General features: G+C 43.1%; 1 protein-coding gene across 1 annotated transcript; it reads left to right on the plus strand.

The window, feature by feature from the left end:
* The first annotated feature begins 2,287 nt into the window (after positions 1-2,287).
* MARCKS (myristoylated alanine rich protein kinase C substrate) lies at positions 2,288-8,244 on the plus strand. Its single transcript, XM_047762987.1, has 2 exons — positions 2,288-2,809; positions 4,602-8,244. The coding sequence occupies exons 1-2, from the start codon at positions 2,708-2,710 to the stop codon at positions 5,496-5,498; spliced, it is 999 nt and encodes a 332-aa protein (XP_047618943.1). The 5' UTR covers positions 2,288-2,707; the 3' UTR covers positions 5,499-8,244.
* Positions 8,245-14,901: the final 6,657 nt, after the last annotated feature.

Here is a 14,901-nt window from a genome sequence, read left to right on the forward strand (position 1 = left end):
TGTTTTCTATCCCCGGAGCTGCGGAGAGAATTGATTGGCTCCCTCGCGCCCGCGACGCTTGGGGTCCCCCCCCCACGCCCCGCCTGGACCCCGCCCCCTTGCGCGGCCATCTGCTTGGTTGTCTGTCTCCAGTCTCTCGCTCAGCATCCCTTTGGCTTCCCTGCAACTCCCCCGCCGGCTCCGCCCCTTCCCCCTCCCCCCGCTCGGGGCTCCGAATCTTCCCCGGCCGTTGCCAAGGAGACAAGCCGATACGAGGCAAATAGGCATTAGAGAAAGAAAAGGGGGGAAAGCTACAAGGCAGCCTGGTAACAAAGAAGCAATAAAAGCAGCCCCCAAATGGAGGGCTAAGAACACGTCTGGAGAAAATTTGAAAACGAGCTACCAGTCACCCCAAATTTAACCGGGAGGGGGATGTAGACGAAGGGACTTGGTTCACTTTTGGGGAGCGGGGGCGGTAATCAACAGCCTAAAAGTCTTCTGAGAATCGCCTGGATGGTAGGTTTGGGTCAGCCCAGTTGGCTTTTCAAGTTGGAACTCCGCTAATACAAGGGATTCGCATCCAACGCGGCGACTGGGGTCTTGGGCCAGGCCAGCGGGCTCCCTTAAGGGTGATAACACGTTTGGCAAGATACACTTTTACGGAAACACCTTAACATCAGTTCTGGGGGATATGACTTCATGATTGAATGATGCATCTGAATAAGTGGACAGTGAGAAGACGAGGCTTCATGAAAAGATATGCAGCTTGATTTTCAAAGCAATAGTTGAACAAAGAGTTATTGGCTTGAACTAACCGTCTTTTTCACTCAGAGTGTGACCCATTTCCCTACAATGAGCTGAAAAATAAAACTGTTTTAGAATTCAGAGCCAGCACCAGGAGAAATGAACCACTACTTCGACTGCTTCTCACCTCCATAAGCAGAAGATAATTCATTTCAGGATCACTAAAGGTAGCCTGATTTGGACACAAGTGAAAACTTTGGGAGCAGAAATGTAGGTGATAGGAGAATGCTTATAAGTGTGTATCCTTGATTTTTAGCCCCACCCTCTCACCTTCTATTCTTTAAATCAGTGCTCTGTCTTTCACGCACAAATAGCTTCTGATACTTCAGTGGCAAGGGTTACAGATGGAGGTACCCTGGGTTCCTTAATAGAAGCTTCCTTTCTAACTCAAGTTAGACTTGAAGCGTTCAGGGTTCTTCTTGCTATCTCTCAATGTGTAATTTCTCCTTAGAACTGTAATAGTCAATCCGGTTGTTCAGAGTTTCATCACTGCCGTCTCCCTGCCTTCCAGGAGCCCACTGGCTTGCATGAACACTTACGCACGTTCAGAAAAAAAAAAAAGAGTCCATCCCATCCTGGCAGTAGGCTGAAAAAAATTCATATCGACGCGAATTGCCTCTTAACTGTAAATATAGATTCGTACACTCTATGCTGTAGGATCTCATTTCACCCTAGAGAAAACTGTCATTTCACACAGCGATAAAATGTAAACCTTCTCGATCTTTTGTACATGGCCCTCACTTAATTTGTTGGGGGGAGGGGGGAATCATTAATTGGATTGGGGCGGGGGAGAAGGTTGATGAGCGCCGCAGGCCAATCTTGAAATATTTTATTTCATGCCAATGTGGGATAGGGAAGGGAGTGTGGCTTCGGCTGCTTGCTGCTTTTGCATTTTCCACATCTGGCCTACAGACCTAATTCTAACTCGCGATCTCGTTTGATGAAATTCGATCTTCTTGGTTTAAATACCTTTCAATTTGGGGCGATTTCGCATTTGCAACCGTTAAAAAAAAAATGCTGTTGAGTATCTGTGAAGTCAATATGGAACACAGAGAAAGAAAACATGCTGCACACAAACCCCAACCATTGTCTTAAAAACTCGCATAGACACACATACACATAAACACACGGAAAGATGGGGGAGGTGAGAGGGTGGAAGGAGACAGACGCAGATACAGACCGAGGAGAGTCAAAGCAAGTCAAGTTAACGTTTTCTCCGCCCCCATCCACAAGTACTCCCCCTCCCGCTTTAATTAATTACAAACAAAGCAAACCAATCAAGTAATGCATTATTATTTTTAAGCCGAGGGAGGCGAGAGGCATGTATTTTTTAATTGATTTATTTATTTGGAGGACATTAATTCTCGGTAAGAGGCTGATTTTCAAACCGTTTGCAAAGCGCGGCTCCATTGTTCGAGGCGAGCGCTGGCCCCGCCCCCTGCTTTGTGTGCAACGCGCGGATTGGCCGGCGTGCGCGGGGGCCGCGTCAGCGCCCGTGAGCCCATTCATCTGTGCACTTGGGCGTTGGACTCCGCATCTTATTAGCAACCAGGGAGATTTCTCCATTTTCCTCTTGTCTACAGTGCGGCTACAAATCTGGGATTTTTTTTATTACTTCTTTTTTTTTTAAACTACACTTGGGCTCCTTTTTTTGTGCTCGACTTTTCCACCCTTTTTCCCTCCCTCCTGCGCTGCTGCTTTTTGATCTCTTCGACTAAAATTTTTTTATCCGGAGTGTATTTAATCGACTCTGTTCTGTCCTCTTCACCACCCCCACTCCCCCCTCCCTCCGGTGTGTGTGTGCTGCTGCTGCCGCTGCCGCCGCCGCTGCTGCCGCTGCTGCTGCTCGCCCCATCGTTACACCAACCCGAAGCTCTTTGTTCCCCCCTTGGATCTGTTGAGTTTCTTTGTTGAAGAAGCCAGCATGGGTGCCCAGTTCTCCAAGACCGCTTCGAAGGGAGAAGCCGCTGGGGAGAGGCCCGGGGAGGCGGCTGTGGCCTCGTCGCCTTCCAAAGCGAATGGGCAGGTAATTTCTACCTGTGGTTCTGGTCATTTCTTTGGTATCTTTCTCTAGTCCCTACGCTTCCCCTTCCCTCCTGGTCGTGCCTGAGGCGCATTAGGCGGAAAGGAGAGAGCCAGATTCCAATATGAAAGTTGAATGGGAAGCGATAGCCTAAATTGTAAATTTCTCATAGGTGGGGTCTCCCCCTGCCCCAAAGTGGTGGTTCCCAGAGAATCCTGGCGAATTCTCGTGTAGACGGGAGGAAAGAAGTGATAAATTGTCTAAAATGGCGTGTTTGGAGCTTGGCAGAACGTGACTAGCTAGGTGCTACCCCACACCCCCGCCCCCAGGCAGGTTGCATTTCTGTTGGGTGGGCACAAAGGTGTTTGGGTGTCTCGTGTTTGTTGTCGAGACTGAGTCGCCTTCAAGATTTCTGAACTGGTGTGGTTGTGTAAGTGGGTAGGGAAGTGGGGGGGCGCAATAGGGATGGCGGTGGAGAAAGCCTAGGAGGGAAGGGCTGTCTCATTGTATGCCGAGGCGGCGTGCCCTGGGTTCTTGGAAAGGTGACTGGCCGGTTGGCTGGCTGGAAGTGGACAGAAGGGTTTCACTACCTTTTGATGGGCTTTCCTACTGTTCTAAATCTCTGTTCGTAGCTGTCTGTGTAATTACACACACATCTGACTTTTAAGTGGATGGGAAGACTGGGTCCTTGAAGAACCTGTCCAGATGGTCAACAAGAGGCAATTCGTGTGTTTCAGTCAGGGCTATTGGTGTGCGTGGCGCCTGGACCACTGCAGGGGCTGCCCCGGCGCTGCCCAAACCTAGGCGGACGGCCACGGTTGGGTGGGCGCGAGAGGTCGGCCAAGGGTGGTTGCTTCACAAACACCGGGCACGCACCACGCCTCTTTTCCTAGAGCAGAGGCCGTGTTGCTTCGCTTGCCCTAACCTAATGGGGAAGGCGAGCTCTGCCAAGAGGCTCTGAACCCGTTAAAAATGCAAAATGAACAGCTGGGGTGCGCCGCGGCTTCGCAGAATCCCGGGCGAAGGTGGGCGTGGAAGAAAGGCAAGACCTACGAAATAATGGGTTTCTCTCTGCCTTGTTTGTATCCCAACCAGGATGCCACCTGAGCTTTGTTTGCGGACTCTGGGCTGCGCGATCCCGGCTCGGGGGCGCCTCGGCCAGCGGGCAGGGCCCGACCCGGCAGGGCGGGGTGGCCGGCGGCACCGCCCCTCGGCGCCCTCCTGCGCCTAGCTCCGAGCGGTGGAGGCGCAGCGCCCCCTGTCGACCCCAGGCCTTAGGCGGGCGAAAGGCGTTTGCGCGGGCAGCCTAGGCGCTTCTGGCAGAAACGCTGGGCTGCCCCCTGGGAGTTCTTGGTGCTTTGAAGCTGCCTTTAGAGTTTAGAGGGAAAGAGGGATGTGCAGTCTAGGCGCAGATCACCACCAGCTCTGGCTTCTGTGCCTTCTTCCAAAGGGCGTTTGGTGTATCATATTACATGGCTCCTTTATTCCAAAGCTCGTGAAGGAATGCTGGAATGGTTTACCCGTTGCTCTCCACGTTTTGGACTCGGCCCTTTTTAGTCCTCTGGGCATTTTTTGAGTCGTCTAGGCTCCCACTGTACCTTTAGGCACCTGAAATAGCACTGCCCCTACTTCCTCCAGGAACCCTAGTCTGGGCATCCGATCCCGCGTCCCCGTAAGGGAGAGGGCCTCCAAAGCTAGCCCGTGAGAACACTGGTCCCTCCAGCTCCAGGGGCGGGGGCGGTAATGACGGCGCCCCGGCCACTTCAAGTGACGCTCCCGCTTTCTCTGCCCGTAGGAGAATGGCCACGTGAAAGTAAACGGCGACGCGTCTCCTGCGGCCGCCGAGCCCGGCGCCAAGGAGGAGCTGCAGGCCAACGGCAGCGCCCCGGCCGCTGACAAGGAGGAGCCCGCACCCGCCGGGAGCGGGGCGGCGTCGCCTGTCGGGGCCGAGAAAGATGAGGCGGCCGCCACCGCCCCCGAAGCTGGGGCCACCTCCGCGGAGAAAGAGGCCCCCGCGGAAGGCGAGGCCGCGGAGCCCGGTTCCCCCACGGCTGCGGAGGGGGAGGCCGCGTCGGCCGCCTCCTCGACGTCTTCGCCTAAGGCCGAGGACGGGGCCACGCCCTCACCCAGCAACGAGACCCCGAAAAAAAAAAAGAAGCGCTTTTCCTTCAAGAAATCTTTCAAGCTGAGCGGCTTCTCCTTCAAGAAGAACAAGAAGGAGGCGGGAGAGGGCGGTGAGGCCGAGGGTGCTGCCGGTGCCTCCGCCGAAGGCAGCAAGGACGAGGCCGCCGGGGGCGCGGCTGCGGCGGCCAGTGAGGCGGGCGCAGCCTCCGGGGAGCCGGCGGCGGCGCCGAGCGAGGAGGCTGCTGCAGGCGAGGAGGGGGCGGCGGGGGGCGACCCGCAGGAGGCCAAGCCCGAAGAGGCTGCCGTCGCGCCGGAGAAACCGCCCGCCAGCGAGGAGACCAAGGCCGCCGAGGAGCCCAGCAAGGCCGAGGAGAAGGTCGAGGAGCCGGGTGCCAGCGCGGCTGCCTGCGAGGCGCCCTCAGCCTCAGGGCTCGGCGCCCCAGCGGAGCAGGAGGCGGCCCCCGCGGAGGAGGCGGCCGCCGCGGCGTCGTCAGCCTGCGCAGCCCCCTCACAGGAGACCCAGCCCGAGTGCAGTCCAGAAGCCCCCCCAGCGGAGGCGGCAGAGTAAAAGGGCGAGATTTTTTGAGATAATCGAAGAACTTTTCTCCCCCCAGTTTGTTTGTTGGAGTGGTGCCAGGTACTGGTTTTGGAGAACTTGTCTACAACCAGGGATTGATTTTAAAGATGTCTTTTTTTATTTTACTTTTTTTTTAAGCAGCAAATTTTTTTTTCTCCCCTCCCCGCAGATCCCATCTCAGATCATTCTGTTACCACCATTCCAACAGGTGGAGGAGAGCTTAAATACCTTCCTCTGCCTTGTTTCTCTTTTATTTTTATTTTTTGCATCAGTATTAATGTTTTTTGCATACTTTGCATCTTTATTCAAAAATGTAAACTTTCTTTGTCAATCTGTGGACGACGTGCCCATATATGAAGGAGATGGGTGGGTCAAAAAGGGATATCAGATGAAGTGATAGCGGCCAGGATGGGGAAATTTAAGTGGTACGTAACATTGCCAAGATAATGTACCACTAGAAATGGTGTAAAGGCTTAGTCTTTTTTTTTTTTTTTAAAGAAAAGTTATTACGATGTATTTTGTGAGGCAGGTTTACAACACTACAAGTCTTGACTAAGAAGGAAAGAGAGGGAAAAAAAAACAAAACCCAATACCCAGATTTTTAAAAAGATCATAGTCTTAGGAGTTCATTTAAACCATAGGAACTTTTCACTTATCTCATGTTAGCTGTACCAGTCAGTGATTAAGTAGAACTACAAGTTGTATAGGCTTTATTGTTTATTGCTGGTTTATGACCTTAATAAAGTGTAATTATGTATTACCAGCAGGGTGTTTTTAACTGTGACTATTGTATAAAAACAAATCTTGATATCCAGAAGCACATGAAGTTTGCAACTTTCCACCCTGCCCATTTTTGTAAAACTGCAGTCATCTTGGACCTTTTAAACACAAATTTTAAACTCAACCAAGCTGTGATAAGTGGAATGGTTACTGTTTATACTGTGGTATGTTTTTGATTACAGCAGACAATGCTTTCTTTTCCAGTCGTCTTTGAGATTAAGGAAAAACTTCAGATGCAATGGTTTTGTGTAGCATCTTGTCTATCATGTTTTGTAAATACTGGAGAAGCTTTGACCAATTTGACTTAGAGATGGAATGTAACTTTGCTTACAAAAATTGCTATTAAACTCCTGCTTAAGGTGTTCTAATTTTCTGTGAGCACACTAAAAGCGAAAAATAAATGTGAATAAAATGTACAAATTTGTTGTGTTTCTTTATGTTCTGATAAAATACTGAGACTTTGAGGTCTTAGTTTCATTTTGAGGAAGATCTCACATGCCATCAAGATCTTGTGGTTTTTAATCTGAAGCTTTCAAACTCAGAAATTTATAAAAAGTAGTATAAGATTACTGATAGAAGTATCTTACAACATTCCATGTCAAATCTGTTACCATTTATCTGCATTTAGTTTTCATTTAAAAATTGAACCGTTATTTTTATTCTGGTTATATAGCATGTCAGGATGAATCACTTAAGTATGAAAATGGTATGATCCGAAGACTATTTAAATGTCTTATGTGAAAATTTTATAAAAACTACATTTTTTGTCATGCAGGTCCAGAAATAAAATTTTACTTATTTAATCCAAACTGCAGATGGATCATGAAAAGTGACTGAATATATTTTGAAAATTGATGGTGTATTACCTGCCAATGTAATTGTTAGTGCTTGGCTGATTTCCAAATTATAGTTTAGATTATGTGTTATGCTTTAGGAAAACAGGCTTATGTAAAGAAGTAATGGTAATGAATGGATGACATTGTCAGTTTATGGGCCTTTAGTACTTGCCTCAATTCAGTAGTTGCAAGCGGTTTTTTTGTTTATTTTAATGAAAGTAGTGTTAGCATCTTGTTATTCAAAGGAAAAGAGAATAAAACTCCTTTATATAGTAATAATCCTTACTAGTCTACTTTCTTTACTTTTTCCGCCCCATAACTGGATTTATTTTCTTCACTGGACCCTAAACTGAACTGAGTTTTAAGATAAAGATGGGTATTAAATACCATTACTTCACTAAATGCAAACAAAATGTTTATGCACACCTGCTTTGCTGTTTTTGAGCAGTGTGCCTTGTAGGGTTCACAATGAATCAGTGAACCACATTTGTAACAACTGAATGCCAAATCTTAAACTCATTAGAAAAATAACAAATTAGCTTTTGACATGCTCTTTTAATTGGAATAATAGATCATAAATAATAGTTCATGACCTCTCTTTACCAAATACCTTCCCCACTGATAAAAGCAAGTAACACTTAGAAGCCTGTGTCCTTTTAGTTGGGGTTTCTTGGAGGATGTTTAGAAGTTAAATCTGGTAACCAAAGGGCTGCTTTATGGGGTCTTCCTCCTTACCAACTTTTTCTTAAATATCTGCTTGGACAAGTACAGCACCTGGTATGTGGTAGGACTCAGAAAAAAAAAAAAATGCATTTAAAAAAGTAACTCCTGAGTAGTCAAAAATACTGTGTAGTCAACTATATTGCTAGATTTGTTCTTTTAACAGCTGGAATTTATTAAGATGCATTACTTTGATTTTAATCATTGCCTAAAACACTTTGGGTGGTATTGATGGAGTGGTGGATTTTCCACCAAATGATTAAGTGACATTTGACATATATCTTTTCATCCAAAGTTTTGTACATCACATTGTTTTCTAATGGAAAAATGTTAATATGGCTTTTTGTATTACTAAAATAGCTTTGGGATTAAGGAAAAATAAATAACTCTTGTACAGTTCAGTATTGTCTATTAAGTCTGTATTGGCAGTATGTATAATGGCATTTGCTGTGGTTATAAAATACTTCCTCTGGATTATAATAATCATTTGATCCAATTCCTATTGCTTGTAAAATAAAGTTTTACCAGTTGATATAATCAAGCTTGCTAAAATAGGATTTTTTATAAATTTAATTTTAAAAACAAGTTTTAGAGAAAATTTTTAAATGTTGTGTTGATGATAAGTACTGTTTAAGGAATTTAGAAGGCATGCATGACACTAGAATTAGGATATAAAATTATATCCATTGAAGGTGAATTATACAAATTGTAATGATAGAACTTTATAGCATATTTGAGAAACAACGTCATTTATTCACATTGTCCTCATATGAAAATAAACTTAGTACCATTTTGCTGTTGAGATTAAGGATTTGGGGGAAGGGTGACTTGGTTTCATGTATTTTAGGTAGATCCAGCTAGGAAGGGCATGTACTTTAACAAAGGCCAGTTTAGCTTTGAAAATTAAAAAATTTGGTTAAGTAACAGGGCTACTAGCTTTTATCTTAATCATTCACTCTGCTAATTGAGCATTTTTTTGCCTTTCCACCTCCCAATTATATGAAAGTGCTTAAAGCAGGGTGTAACAAACGGGATTTTTTTATTTCCTTTTTCTTTTTTCTTTTTTTCTTTCAGCAGTACCCTTGGCATATGGAAATTCCCAGGCCAGGGATCAAACCCGCACCAGAGCAGCAACCCAAGCCACTGCATTGACAACACAGGATCCTTAGCCTGCTGTGCCACAAGAGATCTCTGGAAAAAGAAATTTGAAAATGCTTTCAATCTGAATACTCGAGTCTCCACTGGGGATTCAAGTTCCAGCACTCCTTTAAATTACACCCAGCAATGCTATTTTTAAAATGGAAAATAAATACTTTTAAAAGGTGTGACTATTAATCATATTTTATATTACTGAAAAAATGAATTACTGATCTTGAAATACTCCTATGTGTAGTTCTTTCTCTCAATGATTCAACATCAGCTTTAAAACAACCCAAAATATCTACCCCATCATAAGATCTAGTAGTTGCAAGTACATAAAATAATCATTTCACAATTTTTGGAAAATGATCATCTCAGTTGCAGTGTTTTGATAAAATTAGAGTATAAACCTTTTTAGTACTACTGGTAAGTGAGAAATGAGAATATCTTTATCAGTTGTTATTATTACAACTTCTCTAATTTCTGGGTAAAGATGAAAGGCAATAGCATTACCCATAACTTAGCATTTCAATAAATACAACATTTTAGTTGAATTTGTTAAGTTAGCATTACAGATTGTCTTCCTAATAAACAGGCAAGTGTTCTTTAGTTTTGAAATGTGAGTTAAGGACTGGATATAGTGCTAGAATCAGTGGAGGTGAGAAAAGAAAATATTGGGGAGAGTTATAAATTGGAAATCTAAGAAAGTCCTCAAAGCAAGTCTTTTCTTGTTGTTTTTTTTTTTTTCTTTTTTTTAAGGGTTACACCTGTGGCGTATGGAGATTCCCAGGCTAGAGGTCAAATTGGAGCTACAGCTGTTGGCCACAGCCACAGCAACACTGGATCTGAGCGAGTCTGCAACCTATACCACAGCTCACAGCAACACTGGATACTTAACCCACTGAGAAAGGCCAGGGATCAAACCCACAACCTCATGGTTACTAGTTGGATTGGTTTCTGATGAGCCACAATGGGAACTCCAAAGCAAGTCTTAATTCAGATGACACATACCTACATTTTGGAAACACACCATCCAGTAGAAGTATAATTCCAACTGCATATGTAACTTAAATTTTTTTTTAGTAACCATAATTCTTTAAAAGAAGGAACAGATGAAATTAATCTTAATAATTCATATATACAAAATATTTCAACATGGAATCAATATAAAAATTACTGAGATAGTTGACATTTTTTTTTCTTACTATGTCTCTGTAATTCAGAGTATTTTAAACTTTCAGCACATCTCAATTTGGACCCACTGCATTGCAAGAGCTCACTGGTCACATGTGGCTGCCATATTGGAGAGCACACGTCTGGAGAATGAGGGTCTGAGAGTGAAGGAATGACTAGGAATGTTGGGCCACAGACTGCAAAGTGTACCTTGCGTAATTAATTCCATGAATTTCAAGGGCTTAGCTTTTGAGTCAACATTGAAGTTTTTTCCTAGATTTCAAACCATTTTAAGTAGTTAAGATAGTATGGATGTTGCAAATAAACACAGTGAAATACTGAAAGGACTTGTGGGCCAAATTGTCCCCTCAAAATTCATACTGGAGCTCTAAACTCTAGTACTTTAGAATGCTACTGTATTTGGAGACAGGGCCTTTAAAGAGGTAATTAAGTTCAAATAAGGGGATCAGAGGAATCTCTGTAGTACCAGGATACAGATTATCGATCCCAGCCTGGCACTGTGAATTAAAGGATCTGGTGTGGCCACAGCTGCAGCATAACTTGCGGCTCAGATCTCTGGCCCTGGGAAATCCCTATGCCAAGGGGCAGCCAAAAAAAAAAAAAAAATTACTTAGTTTTGGGAGTTCCCTGTCCTCGCTCAGTTGGGTTAAGGATCCACCATTGCTGCAAGCTTGCCATTTGGTGTTGCTGTGTCAGTGGCATAGGACTGCAGCTGCAGCTCCCATTTGACACCTAGCCCAGGAACTTCCATATATCAAAGGTGTGGCCATCAAAAGAAAAAAAGTATATACAAGTAAAATATATATTTCATATATAAAGTTATATATATAATTAATAGTAAGCACACATATATTTTATGGATCTAATACATATGTACATAAGCAAAAATCTGAATGTGTGCTCCCTATTTTTTTTTTTTGGCTGTGCCCGCAGCATTCGTATGTTCCCAGGCCAGAGGTTGAACCCACACAGCAGTGACCACCCTGGATCCTTAATCTGCTGAGCCACCAGGAAACTTCTGGTTATTATTACTATTAAAATTTTTAGGAGTTCCCATATAGGTGCAGCGGAAATGAATCCGACTAGGAACCATGAGGTTGTGCTTTCAATCCCTGGCCTGGCTCAATTGGTTAAGGATCCGGCTTTGCCATGAGCTGTGGTGTAGGTTGAAGACACAGCTCAGATCCCACGTTGCTGTGGCTGTGGTGTGGCTCGGATTAGACCCCTAGCCTGGGAAATTCCATTTGCTGTGGGTGAAGCTCTAAAAAGCGTTAAAAAAATTTTTTAAACAAAATTTCTCCTCCATTTTTAATTATTCACTTCCCTCATTTGCTACCTGAAATCTTCGGAAAGTATCGTATCTTCTGAATGTTTCCTAAGATTATAGATAACAATGATGGAATGAGGTTTAAGATTAAAAGAGAATTTTTTTTACCAGAAGTTGATTTCTCTAAAAATTCTTTGTGTGAGATTCTTTAATTTGGAATCTTTCATGATGTGAGGTTATAATAATCATCATGAACATGTGACATACAATAAAGAAGAAAATGGGCAAATAAAGATTAATGACTTTTCTTTAATGTTCTTCTGTAGGCTTTATTTTTGTTGGTTATTGTTGTGGTCAGAGTGTTATTTTCTAATGAAACACAAGGATGAAGTAGTGATTAGGCACTAAGGTGCTGGAGTCAAAAGAATCTGGCTCTGGCACGTGCAAACTTTTCACATTATTAGGTACTTATTTACCTGAGCCACAATGTCCTCGTGTAAAATCGAGACTGAAAAGCCTGCCAGTTAGTAGGAATGAATGTACCTAGTCTGACATCTGGCATTTAGGATGTATTCAATCAATGTTTGCTAGTATTATGTACTCCATAGTGTCTGCATTTTTGGTTTAATATTGACTACTCTACCTCAGAGAGTCTGCTGGTGCTCTGCAATCATTTTTTCTTTTTTTTTTTTTCCCTTTTTTTTTTGTCTTTTGTCCTTTTAGGGCTGCACCCTCAGCATATGGAGGTTCCCAGGCTAGGGGTCCAATTGGAGGTGTAGCTGCTGACCTACACCAGAGCCACAGCAATGCTCAGATCCCAGCCACCTCTGAGACCTGCGCCACAGCAACACCAGATCCTTAACCCACTGAGCTAGGCCAGGGATGGAACCACAATGTCATGGTTCCTAGTCGGATTTTTCCTTAACCACTGAGCCACAGCAGGAACTCCTCAATATGTTTTAATTAAGAGGTCCAAGATTAAGATGTTAAAACAAATACATTTTTTTTTTCCTTTTTAGGGCTGCACCTGCCTCACAGGGAAGTTCCCAGGCTAAGGGTCGAATCAGAGGTGTAGCAGCCAGCCTACCCCACAGCCACAGCAACGCAGGATCTGAACCGTGTCTGCAACCTAAACCATAGTTCATGGCAGCATCAGATCCGCCACCCACTGAGCAAGGCTAGGGATGAAACCTGAATCCTCAGGAATACTAGTAGGATTCATTTCCGCTGTGCCACAACAGAAATTCCCTGCACTTTTCCACTTGTGTTTACTTCATACTTCATTTATTATTTTAGTAAACATTTGTTGAACACCTACAAAGGAAAAGGGAAGGGACTGGGATCTAGGAACATAGGAATGAATATAGTACATGCCTAGAATATGTTCTGGTGAGAAAAACCACTCAACTTAAAAACAATACCAATACCAATACTACTACCCATAAGATTTTTTGAGGAAAACACATTTAATTATCTTATAATCTTGATTATATAGACATTAGATAAAAACAAATTGAATACTATTTTTAAAAGTACTTGATGTATCTTTTAAATGTATAGGTCAAGTTTATATTTTAATATTACTAAATAGCAGGGAAAAATGAACATAAAATGAAGAAGGTACATATTCGGGTTATCTCTATTGTCAGATGATAAACCTCTTGGAAATTCAGTGGTACAGAACAATGATTAAAAATTTTTTTCAATAATTTTATTGTTACATAACTGATGTACAATAAATTACTCATATTTCAAGGGTACAATTTGATACAAATACATACACAACTGTGAAACTCTCAGTGAAATCAAGATAATGGCCATATCCATGATGCTTATGATTCTTGGGTCAGGGATTAGACCAAACACAGAAGGGACAGCTTGTGTCTTGTGTGTGACTATGGCCACAGCTGGGGTTGCTTGAATAGCTGGGAGCTGCTGGGAAGACTAGATTGGGGCCATATGTCTGGGATCTTCATTTTTCTTCATGGGGTGTTTGCTAGGATTAGGAGACCTAAAACTGTTTCTTTCTTTCTTCCTTTCTTCCATTCTTTCCTTTTCTTTTCTTTCTTTTCTTTTCTCTTCCTTCCTTCCTTCCTTTCTTTTTGTTTCTCTTTTTTTTGACTACACCCATGGCATGTGGAAGTTCCCAGGCCAGCGATCAAACCCATACCACAGCATCAACCGGAGCACAGCATCAACCGGAGCCACAGCAGTGACAATGCCAGATCCTTTTTATTTTTTTATTAAACATTTTTTTATTCTTCACACTTAAAATATTACAACATTGTGTGTGTGTGTGTGTGTGTGTGTGTGTGTGTATGTTACCTATAACAAACATGTATACTGTCAAAATTACAAGTAAATAGCTATTGGAAATATTATTGTATTATAAACTTTCAATATTTTATGGGAAATCTTTTTGCCCCTTTTTGTTACAAGACTTAGAAATAAAGTTTTATGATGACAAGAGGCAAAATAAGTGGAGATTAAACTACGGCAACTCTTAGGTAAATATTCACTTAACTGTCTTTCTTATCTAGCTACAGGGAGGCTAATGGCTCCATTCCCAAAGCCTTTTCTTTTATTTTCTTTTTAACTTTTACAAACTTATTTTTTAATTTTTTTAAATTAATGAATTTTATTACATTTATAAGTGTACAGCAATCATCACAACCAAATTTTGCAGCATTTCCATTCCAAACCCTCAGTGCATCCCCCCACCCCACAACTTATCTCCTTTGGAAACCTTAAGTTTTTCTATGTCTGTGAGTCAGTATCTGTTCTGCAAAGAAGTTCACTGTGTCCTTTTTTTCAGATTCCATATGTAAGTGATAGCATTTGATGTTGGTGTCTCCTTCTCTGACTGACTTCACTTGGCATGATAATTTCTAGGTCCATCCATGTTGCTGCAAATGCTGTTATTACTTTCCTGTTAATGGCTGAGTAATATTCCGTTGTATATAGGTACCACATCTTCTTGATCCACTCCTCTGTTGACGACATTTAGGTTGTTCCCATGTCTTGGCCTATTGCATATAGTGCTGCAATGAACATTGGACTATGTGTGTTTTGTCGAGTCATGGTTTTCTCTGGATAGATGCCCAGGAGTGGGATTGCTGGGTCAAATGGTAGTTCTATGTTTAGTTTTCTGAGGAATCTCCATACTGTTTTCCACAGTGGTTGCACCAATTTACCTTCCCACCAACAGTATAATATGCTTCCTTTTTCTCCACATCCTCTCCAGCACTTACTGTTTGGAGACTTTTTGATGATGGCCATCTTGGCCAGTGCAAGGTGGTATCTCATAGTGGTTTTGATTTGCATTTCTCTAATAATGAGTGATGTGGAACATCTTTTCATGTGTTTTTTGGCCATCCATATGTCTTTGGAGAATTGTCTGATTAGATCTTCTGCCATTTTTTGATGGGGTTGTTTGTTTTTTTGGTATTGAGTGGTA

Source organism: Phacochoerus africanus, chromosome 2 (assembly GCF_016906955.1).
Source record: "Phacochoerus africanus isolate WHEZ1 chromosome 2, ROS_Pafr_v1, whole genome shotgun sequence".
In the NCBI taxonomy this organism is placed as follows: Eukaryota; Metazoa; Chordata; class Mammalia; order Artiodactyla; family Suidae; genus Phacochoerus; species Phacochoerus africanus.

Excerpts from the sequence above, each read along its gene's own strand:
- MARCKS (XM_047762987.1), top strand. The coding sequence starts at position 2,708 with ATGGGTGCCCAGTTCTCCAAGACCGCTTCGAAGGGAGAAGCCGCTGGG. Across the intron at positions 2,810-4,601 it reads CTTCCAAAGCGAATGGGCAG|GAGAATGGCCACGTGAAAGT; the intron begins GTAATTTCTACC and ends CTCTGCCCGTAG.